Genomic DNA, 10785 nt, shown 5'->3' with positions numbered 1-10785 from the left:
TATATATATATATATATATATGTAAAATACCATATAAACTTAAAGGGGCAGTATTATGTAAAATCAACTTTTTTGAGAAGCTATAATCTTATTCCCTCATCAAAAATATACATTGAGTGTTGCCTTCATTCCTTTATGCATGTTTCAGAAATCCTTTAATCTCCCATGGCAACCATTCAACTAGGTCCTGGGTGGACCTAGCCCCGCCTACAAGAGTGAAGCTCCTCCTCCGAGCTGCAGTTTCCAACCTTCCGCCTCACAAAGTAGCCCTCCCCTATGACTCCCTCAGCTCCTTATTTATCTATCTGCTAAATAAATTCTCGAGGTATATATCAACAACGGCTGCTAAACAGTTGTGATGAAAGTAGATCGATTTGACGAGGTAATATGATCTCTAGTGATGTCAGAATTCTGTCTTTGGCATTATATTGTGATCTCACACATTGTGATGTCACAGTTTAGTTTGATATTCAGAGTGGCACTGTCTGATGCATTTATTTATTGACACGGCAGATGAGTGCCCAACCTGCCTAAAGAAAGAGTCAGCGGAGTTTTAAACGGTCACTGGTTGCCATAGCTACCCACCATTACCTTGTTGTTTTGACGTTGGCTAGCCTGTAGTCAGCGTAGCTACTGAGAGTGTTTATTACCGGGTGATAAAATTAGTTATTCTACCAAACTGACATTAGTGAACCGGATACTGTACTACTAAGAGTTGTATGGTGGTTAGAATTCTCCTGCTTTTTCGTTGGTCCAACACAGACAATTAGTGGTCAAGCTATGCTTTTATTTTGAAGAACGGTATATTTCTTCTTCGTGTGTTTTGCATGCTGCACTTCCTGTTCTTGCATGATGAGACAGCCTGAGATCCTGAAAGAACAAGAAATCTTTAAAATAGCGCTCTTGGAAAGCAGAATGAAACTATGCGCAGTTGTGTTTTGTGATAAGAAAGACTATTTGTTTATGTAAGAAGCAGTACAACGTCCATTCATCCATGTCCTATACACCCTTGTCCCTAGTGGGGTCAGGAGCTGCTGGTGCCTATCTCCAGCTCACGTTCTGGGCGAAAGGCGGGGTCACCCTGGACAGGTCGCCAGTCTGTCGCAGGGCAACACAGAGACAAACAACCATGCATACACACTCACACCTAGGAATAATTTGGAGAGGCCAATTAACCTGACAGTCATGTTTTTTTGGACTGTGGGAGGAAGCCGGAGTACCCGGAGAGAACCCACCATGTACGGGGAGAACATGCAAACTCCATGCAGAAAGACCCCAGAACCTTCTTGCTGCAAAGCAACAGCTCTACCAACTACGTAGCCCCAGTACAACATAGTTGGTTTATTTGTCTAAAAAGGAAAGCTGTGTATTCTGAAGGGTTAAGGACACTACATATTCTTTTTTGTGAACATTAATGTGAAACGTGGTATATTATTTTGGTGTATACTTGGTTTAAAAGGCTTTCAAGGACAATTTAATTTCTATTTCATAATAATTAAGCATTTTATTGGGTTAAACAAGTCCAACAATCCTGTATCTGTAGATTTTCCATTTTCCGACTGTTGAATTAATTTAATAAGTGCCACACAGACTAGAATAGTGCAGCTTCAATGAAAGGCGCACAGCAACTTCAACACTTCATGTTTTTTAATTGCTTCTCGTGTGAACAAACATATTCACGCGTGATTTTAATTACGCTTCCTATTTAATGGAAACGTCACAATATCAAAATTGTGTTTTTTCCACATTAACTTAACATCAACATCGTTTTGTAATAGAAATACACATACTGATGCTCCCTGAAAGCTATATATTATGAAACAAAAAAAAAGATTTGAAACTTTTGCACATCCACAGGATGCACATCCATTTGCACACCAAAGGAAAATGAAACAAACAGCTAGAAAGCCCCGTTAGACTCTGAAACTCTCAGCAGATACAGCACTCCACGATAAAAAGAACACCATAAACACACGCATTCTTTTTCTCTCTCTCACCCACACACACAGAGTAAAGCTGCTGAGATCAGCAGCGATGGATTCCCTCCCAGCTGCTCTCTCTTCAACACATGCTGCCTTTACTCAGCCCAGCAGCAGCAACAGCTGATGGAAACAAAAGGATCTGGTTGTGGGGATCACTTGACACCAGCTGCTACCCACCAGGAAGGTAGCAACGTTACTGTTAACATGCATCTTTCTATCATCTTGGCCCTTTAAAGCTTTCAGAGTCTAGTGAGCAGAAAATACACCGTCTGCAGCTGATGCTGACCACAGAGTCATCAGATTGCTCCATGTAATTGTTGGTAAAAGTAAGATATGGACAGAAATGGATGTTCCTGCAGACCTGGTGACTCCATGATGATCATCTCTGCTGCAGCTTTGTGAGCATTGGAGTTCCTTTGTTTAAAAAAAAAATTAAAATTTGTATTATTCTTAAGTTGTTGCTCTGACTGCAGATTTGGTTAAATTTAATTAAGTAGCTATCTTATTGAAACCTCCTGACCGAGAAGCTCACATCTGCCTCCCTCTGCCTCTGTGTCCTGTCATATTTATACCACAGAGAGATGAAAAACCGTAGCTTATTAAACAGCAGACCGATCAACTGAACAGGTTCATCTTTCTGTAAGAAACGTTAGAAATGCTGCCAATTGTGGGACCAGTTATAAAATAATTTATTTGTTTAATTAAAGGTTGTATTTTTCACAAATTGTGAAATTAATGTCTTGCACTCAAAAATAAATGTAAGGCTTTACATGTCTATACTGAGCATATTTTGTCAGTAAAGATGCTAAATACAGTAACTACTATAAATGACACATCAATTAGGCCATGCTAACCCACTTCATCAAAACAAGATTCAATATTTTCGGAATTCTTTTTTTCCTTTCTGTTTTCACGTCACTAAAAACATCAGAAAAGTTTCTTAAGTCTTCATCTGGGGTTTCCTCTCATTGTTCAACAGCACTAAAATCTGTCCCTGAGATTCTAAACAGAAACAGATTCCAGAAACCTTTCAGTCTATTACCTGTTGTCTGACCTCTGTCCTGGAGAGTCCTTCGCTGTTCCTCCTCTTCAACCTCCTCCTCTTCGAAAAGCCGAGTCTCTGGCATCTTCTGGTATTGAAACAAAGCCAAACAGAAAACAGATAAAACTAAAGGAAACTGTTTCAGTGTGTGAACAGCAACCAGGTCCTCCATTCAACAACACATGTTCTCCATTCTGTACCCCTGGCTTGTCCTGGCCATGGCAGTGGGGTGTGTGTGTGAAAGTGTGTGTGTGTGGGCAGGGAGCCCAGTTCTCTGATCCTGGATGAATGGGAATGTGCAAAGTCAGAGGATGATTGGCTACAGGTCAGTTTAACCCTTTAACGTCAGGTTTAGGGATGACTTAATCTCTCACATTCAGACAATAAATAAATATTATCAAGAAACGTATTGAAATAGTATATTTTTGTGTGGAAAATTATTTAGTTTCGTGATGTCAAAAATGATCGTTTCACATGTTGATGTAATGTTTCCAATGAGCTCAACCATCTTTAATCTTGTTTATTGCAAGACGTTATGTCTTATAAATTAGAATAACTTGTGTTTTATGAAACAGAATAAAATGTTAAAAGGGCCATTGTAGACATAAAAAACATAGGAGGACATTTCTGCCCAAAAAATTCAGAAATTTTGAGAAATTTTCTAGAAAAAAGAACCGAGGTCATTTCTGAGCTTAAAAATGGAAAGCTTGCTACTACCACTGGAGGGCGCTACTGACTCGCTTTTGACCATTTTACTCGCACTTTCACTAAAATCTAATCCAGTTCAGCACAAACCTTATGGTGGAATTCCAGTCTCGTGAAATATTTGACGATTATAAGTATTTTTGCTTTCTCTTGTTGAACAACAAACATGAGCAAGATTACAGGGAATTTTCCCAGTTTAACATAATGGCAAATAAGTATTTCATGCCACTGAAGTAGTTTTAGTATTACTGAATTGAGTATTAAATATTATGTTTCAGACCTGTTTTTAATAACCCCGCCTTTCTTAAAAAAATGATTTTGGAGAGAAAAAACTCCCCCTTTTCATCGCCGACAGACGATTTAGGCGAAATAAAAATAAATAAAGTTTTGGCAAGAAATGATCTACACTATCATTTTAGGAAGGTGACGATATGATTCATTATTAAAGTTCTCACACCAAAAACCCAGACAGCATCAAAACATGATGAAGTTTTGATTAACTTCATCAAAACTTCATCATATAAAACGCCCCAATATTTTTCTTGAATCATGCTTGAACTTTATCTCAATTAAATCAGAGTCAAATTTCTCCAAGTAACCAGCCGTAGCGTGGATCCAGTAGATTTCTCCTTGTCGTGAGACTGGTTGTGAAACCAGAAGCGCTCCGTCTGAGGTGGAACTGGGTCTGCGGTGGGAGGAGCCTCCGCATAAAGGATTTGCTGAGGGGTTTCACCTACGGCGCGCACTAAGGAGCTTCCCTGTGTGCTGGTTGCTATTAGTGAAGCGGCGGGACGTGGAATAAAATACGGATATTTAATCTCCAGAAGACACGCTGAGAGGGTTTCTGTTTATAGAAAGGTGCCACGGGTCGACGCCGTTCACAGCGTCTGACGAAGGTAAGAAAGGAGCAAACTGTCCTCCTTCTCACCCAGTTTAACTCGTACGCTAACTTCAGACCTGACAGACACACCTGTTCTTGTTTTCTCGGGACAGTTGCGGACTCCGTGACTGACGGGTGCGGGTTGGGTGGAGAGGTGGGAACTCTCCAAACTCGCCAGTTTGGAGAGTGTGTGCGCTGCTGGTGTTGCGTTGGGCTTACTGTTTGGGGAATATCCAGCATAATACTAATATTAAAAAAAAAATCCCGAGTTGTGTTACATGTTTATTAAGTTACAGAAGTGAAAACCTCTGGTTCCTGTTTGGCTCCCTGGTTGGAAACATGGAGACTTATCAGGGCCAGGCAGATGGAGTTACATTCACTTTGGCAGCCACGCGCAGCCAATAAACCGAGCAGTGCCTGCGTCACGCAACGACGCGTTTCTAGAGCGCAACCGTGTTGTATATTTGTATAATCCACAAGAAAACATCACATTCAAGATTATGGCAAAGAGCTGAGGAGCAGCTTGTTGTGACTGAGCTGTTAGGAGGAGCTCAGGGAGACACGGTGCTGCAGGTGTTGGGTTACCTGCAAGTGTTATCAATCTTTAATGGCTGGCCGTAGAGCCACTGCTGTGTGTGTGTGTGTGTGTGTGTGTGCGTGTGTGTTTCACAATCACCTGTTTTCAGCAGTGGACGCATTATTACGGTGTTCAGGTTTCTCATTTATCTACAGGGTCTGACTAGGAGTGAGCTTCTTTTCTGTAGCTTTAAATATATAAAAAAAATATAATCTCTAAAATTATTATTTATAATTTAAAGTGCACTTCAAATTGCACTTTAAGCTATAAAGTGCAATTTATTATTTAAAAATGTTTTAATAGAATTAGCTGGATACTTAAAGATGCTGTACGCAACATTTCTAAAATAATATTTTTTACATACAGCTCTGGAAAAAATTAAAGAGACCACTTAAAATGAACAGCTTCTCTGATTTTACTCTTTGTAGGTAAATGTTGGAGTAAAATGAACTTTGTACTTTTATTCTATGAACTACTGACGACATGTCTCCGAAATTCCGAGCAAAAAATTGAATAATTATTTGCAGAAAATGAGAAAAGGCCAAAATAACCAAAAATATACATTGTCTCAGACCTCAAATAATGCAAAGAAAACAAGTTCATATTCATTTGTTATGATCATCATCAGTGGCCAGCAGCTGGAGCATGTATCGTTTTGTCCTACTCAATTATTAAAACATTTAAAAAAGACATGCGTTTCATTATTTTGTACCCAGAAGTGGCACAAGGTTATATTAAGGGAAAGAAATGATGACAATCCATCGTTGAGACAAAATGTTATCATTTCTTTTTCCTAAATAAAAGACTAACTTGTAGTCTTCAAGACACACAAACTGAGGGAGGTACCAGTCTGAACCAAATCCTTTTAGATTAATAGGTTTTGTTTTGTGTGTGTGTGTGTTTTTGTGTGTGTGTGTGTGTATATATATATATTCCTTCAAAGAGAAGCACTGCTGTGATTTCTACTTAACATTTTCACATGCAGAATCATTTTTGCAGCACTGTGAAAAGCATTAAGTAAATCAGAATATTAATGAAAAGTTCATTCATTTTAATAACTCAGTGAAAGACATTATGTAGATTAATTCCACATTTAGTGAATTATGATCATTTTCTGCTTCCAGCTGAAGAAAACATGATATTTAAGATTAAAACATTACATCAGACCAATAGAACAAACATTTAATACAGAAATGTGAGTTTAATGAAATGCATATTTAATACCCGATTAAAGGTTATTAATTTTTAAGGTTATTTTAATCTGACAAGGGAACCTGATTGGATTATTGAGTACAACTGTATGTCTGGTCTTATACCGACATGTTTATCTTTTCCTTTATTGTTTTTTTTTTGTGGTCAAGAGAAAACCTGTGCGGTTTTCATAGTCCAAGGTCAAACTTGATTGCTTAATTAGTGACTGAATTATCGGAGAGAATATGAGCGTTGGAGAGTGAATTTGTTTGCAGTTCTGCTGGTTACAGGAAATCAGCTGTGGTGGGATCAGAGGGGGGGGTTCCCTGTTCGCTGCTTGGTGTCGATAGCGACCGTCTGGACAATCAGCAAGCTGATCAGGAGACGCCGTAGGGAACGATCACACGTTTTACGCTTCCCTTTGAGTTTTGACGGTCTCTGGTGATCGAGAGCCCACAACGTTTCCTCATGGAAGCGAAGCTGTCAGCCTCACCTCACAGCCTTCTCATGACATGGAGTTACCATGGAGATAATTCACTTATTATCTAAATAACCAAGTGGAGTTTGGATCATGGTTACACTAACAAGAAGTAAAAATCTCCTTGTTGCTGCACGTTCCAAATGTCAAACGTGGATCAATTTATACCAACAACAAAAAAACTAAACAGTTGGTCTCTACAAACATTTACAATAGATGCACATGCACATACCACGGCTGTCATAATAACAACTTTTGCTGGACAATAAATTGCCCCAAAAGTTATTGCAATAAATCATATCATTGTGACTTTAAGACCATTTTTAACTAATATAATTGATCTCAAAGATCAAAAATGTCTCAGAAGTTACTACAAACAATAATGTTGTTTTGAGACCGTTTTCTAGTAAAAATGGCACAGCAATCAAGTAATGTCATAAAAATGCAAGAACACATTCTCAAAGAGCAAAGAACTTTAAAGTCTTCTGAACATTTAACACTGGAACTGGAAGAAATAAAAACGTATAAATAAACAAAACGACAGATAAGATGAATTTTGAAACCTCTGTAAACAAAGTTTTAAAATGAGCTCGTTGTGACCAAAGCACCAAACTAAAGACTTTTGTCTTCCAGTTTTTGGTAGAAAGAGGGAGAAAAGAAAAACGATAAATCATGCAAATGTAAATTATTGAGCTGCTTTAAATTGATCATGCAATTAATTGATTTATTGCTTATTGAGGCAGGTCTAGGAACATGTTAACTTTACTCCACAGTATCTTTTCTGTTTTAACTTATTCCAACACAATATTCAAATATTCAGTGAAACTTCAGTTAAGAAATCTCCATCCCAGCCTGATGTCTGCCGTTCACAGTTGGTCTGTCTGCCAGTTCAGACAATGCAAACTTGATAAAATTGGAGGAATGAGAGGAATGTGTAGCAGATCACCCATCATGTCATTTTTAGGGATGGAAGTTCACATAAAGAAGCTCCATTTGTCTGGAAAAACCCCTCACACAAATTTAATTAAATGTTTTCCTTCTGGTCACAAGTTAGGAGCTGGAATATATTTGCTTCAGTTCGCCTGTTTTGTGTTGCTGTTTTATAAATGAGACAATAAAAACCTGTAAATGCAGTTTTATTTTAACTTGAAAGCGTTGATATTTTTTTCTTATACAACCAGCAGCTTTAAACTGTTTTCCATTGAGACTTTATGTGTCATGGTGTTAGATGGTGTCTGAACCGGAATGCAGACAGGTTGAGGCAGTGAGAGAATGTGTATTTAATGAAACGACGAGAGAGAGAGGCAGTGTTTCCATTACAAATGTGCACAAAACTTTGTCGATATTCTGTTAATGTTGAAAAAACACAATTTCGCTATTGAGGTGTTTCCATTAAATAAGAAATGCAAAAAAAGTCACACGTGAATAAGTTTGTTCATGAAATGAGTGGCTAAAAATACACGCTGTGTCATCATCCTCTGTCATCTTCTTCACCTTTTCCACCAGTAATAACAGCCGGTTGTTGATCACGCGACTTAAGTGATGTGAAAAAAGTGTTTTCATCGAAGTTTTGCAAATTTCGACACAGCTGAAAAACCACATCATTCCTGTGCAAAAACATTTTATTGAAAGCTTTAGTTTTTTAAAATTGCCCTGTTTCCACTAAGAAAATTTATTTCCGTAATTCTAATTTGTGCCCTTTTTACGATCAGTAGAAATGCATCTAGAGAGAGAGAAAACATGGGAGCAAGGAGGATTAAGGACTAACACAGGAGGTGTGAAAACAAGTCTGTGACAAAACTAATCATCAAATAAATGATGAACATAAAACTACAATAATTAAGAGGACTGAACTAAAACAGAAGCAAGGCTAATCCGATCAGAATAAAATGAACTGAAGCAATTTAACAAAACTACAATCCCAGTTTTGTTGGGATCCTGACATTATGTGTGCAACCAACATAAAGTAGTGGAGAATTGCAAAAACGATGGTTTCTCAAAACGCTTTACCAATAAAAATCTAAAAAAATGAGACTTGTTTGTATTTATTCCAGTTTACTGTGGGGAAAATTGGACAAAACATCTACGTGAACCCTGAAAAGATGTGCACCTGGTACACTTCAAAGTATTGACTCTGGAGGGTTAAAATATATGCACTTCATATTATTTGTGAAGTAAATTTAAAATTACTTAGCTTGTTAATCTCTCTAATCAGTTTATGCCTTGATTTGTACATGAAATGTGACAAAAATATGATGAAATTTGTCAGATGACCGGTGCTCTAGTGTGTGTGTGTGCGTTTGTGTGTGTGTATGAAGCACTGAAACAGACTTAGCTTTGTCCCGTGTTTGGGATTAGCTCGAACTTTGTCGCCCACTTTACCAACACTGACCCTGAAAACGCCCAGGTGGGCTTTAGAAGCTGGATTTGGCTGACCTTCAGGAGTTCAGGCTGACTTTCACTGATTCCTTCATGTTAATGGATCAGAATAGCTGGCACGGCTCTGTTCAGCTAATCTCTCTGACCAACGTCAGGTTCAGGATCAACAAGTTAAAGCTCACATGATCGCAGGTCCTTCCAGACTGATTCTGAAGGGTCTTTAAAGCGGTGCTATTTTGTGAAATCCTCTTTTTTTGAGCTTTACATAACATTATAATGTTATTACCTCATCAAAAACATGCTGCCTTGATTCTGTAATGCATGTTTAAGACATCCCTTAATTTCCCATGGCAAACATTTGGTTGCACTAAACACCTGGGTGGACGTAGCTCCACCTTCAGACGAAGCTCCTCCTCAGAGCTGCAGTTTCCAAGCTTCCTACTGCTCCTTTAAAGATTTAAGTTCCAGTTTAGTTCTTTTGTTGCCATTTTAAGAACATATATTTTATACATTTATTCTTGTCACATATTTAATTTAAAAACCAAACTTTACAATCCATCAATTGTATATCCTACCTCTGCTGCAGGAGCAGAGAGAGGATCAATTTATTTATGCCCTGTTTTTTAAATCAATTCCAGGGTTTTTCCAGCATCAGCAGCATTAAAGTAATGCCACTGCATCTCACTCAGTTTAACTTTGACTAGACCTCTCCAGAAGTTCTGGTGTGGCCTTTGTGGTGTGTTTCAGATTACTGTCGTGCTCCATAATCCAGCTGCTCACGAGTTTAAGATCAGAAATAGATGTCTGAACTCCTTCAGGATTTTCTGCAACTAATAAACGTAAATGTTCTGAAGCAGTCGTCACACTGCCACTGTCAGATAAAATCCTGTTCGTTTTTTACCACTTACTAGACTGAAGGAGTCTAGTAAGTGATTTTTGTAGGGTTGATTCAGGTGTGGATAACGGCTCTGTTGTGGTTCTGGAGTCTGAAAGCCTTGTGGACTTCTCTGTAGCATTTTACAGGTTGATTTAGCTACCTTTTTTTCTTTAGTGAATGAAATCATTTAAAAACTCCAGTTTGTATTTATTCAGGTCCAACCTGAATAAATGTCTAATATGTCTAATATGATCCAGACCTAATATGTCTGATATTTATTTGATAAATCAAAACATTTAGGAATACTTTTATCCTGTACTACAACCTTTAAAAAGCTGTGGTGTTTGCTTGGTTTGGCATCAAAACCCAGAAAAATCAGCTTCTCATTGCTTTCATCTCCCAGATAAAGAGAGTAATGTTTGATATTCTCCACTTCCCACATGCAAACAGGGCTGCTTTATCAGCAGGAGGGGCGATGCAAACGAGACACAAAGGAAGCAGCAGGAGCAGAGATAGGATATACCTGCACACAAAACACACCTTATCGCCGACAGTGGGTCATTGTATCGTACCGTGACAGACTGCAGCCTCACCAAGGCAACATGAAAGTGCAGTGGGAATGATGTCAGCAGCCAGCACTGTGGTGGTTTGACACCAGACGCTCAGAGAATGAA

At 38.4% G+C, this 10785-nt stretch overlaps 2 protein-coding genes across 5 annotated transcripts in view; one reads left to right on the top strand and one right to left on the bottom strand.

The window, feature by feature from the left end:
- Positions 1-3215, bottom strand: part of LOC103136473 (SH3 domain-containing protein 19-like) — a 30087-nt gene extending 26872 nt beyond the window's left edge. For all 3 annotated transcript variants that reach the window (XM_016670330.1, XM_016670332.1, XM_016670331.1), the window contains exon 1: positions 3025-3215. In XM_016670330.1, coding sequence (XP_016525816.1) covers positions 3025-3196 — 172 coding nt within the window. In that variant the 5' untranslated portion in view covers positions 3197-3215. The remainder of the gene's footprint in view (positions 1-3024) is intronic.
- Positions 3216-4453: 1238 nt separating this feature from the next.
- Positions 4454-10785, top strand: part of fhip1aa (FHF complex subunit HOOK interacting protein 1Aa) — a 30685-nt gene continuing 24353 nt past the window's right edge. For both annotated transcript variants that reach the window (XM_016670338.1, XM_007549654.2), the window contains exon 1: positions 4454-4625. The gene's annotated coding sequence lies outside the window, so the exon portion shown is untranslated. The remainder of the gene's footprint in view (positions 4626-10785) is intronic.

Source organism: Poecilia formosa, unplaced genomic scaffold (assembly GCF_000485575.1).
Source record: "Poecilia formosa unplaced genomic scaffold, Poecilia_formosa-5.1.2 Scaffold32, whole genome shotgun sequence".
In the NCBI taxonomy this organism is placed as follows: domain Eukaryota; kingdom Metazoa; phylum Chordata; class Actinopteri; order Cyprinodontiformes; family Poeciliidae; genus Poecilia; species Poecilia formosa.
The sequence above is the reverse complement of the archived record's forward strand: the minus strand, read 5'-3'. Positions and strand labels throughout refer to the sequence as shown.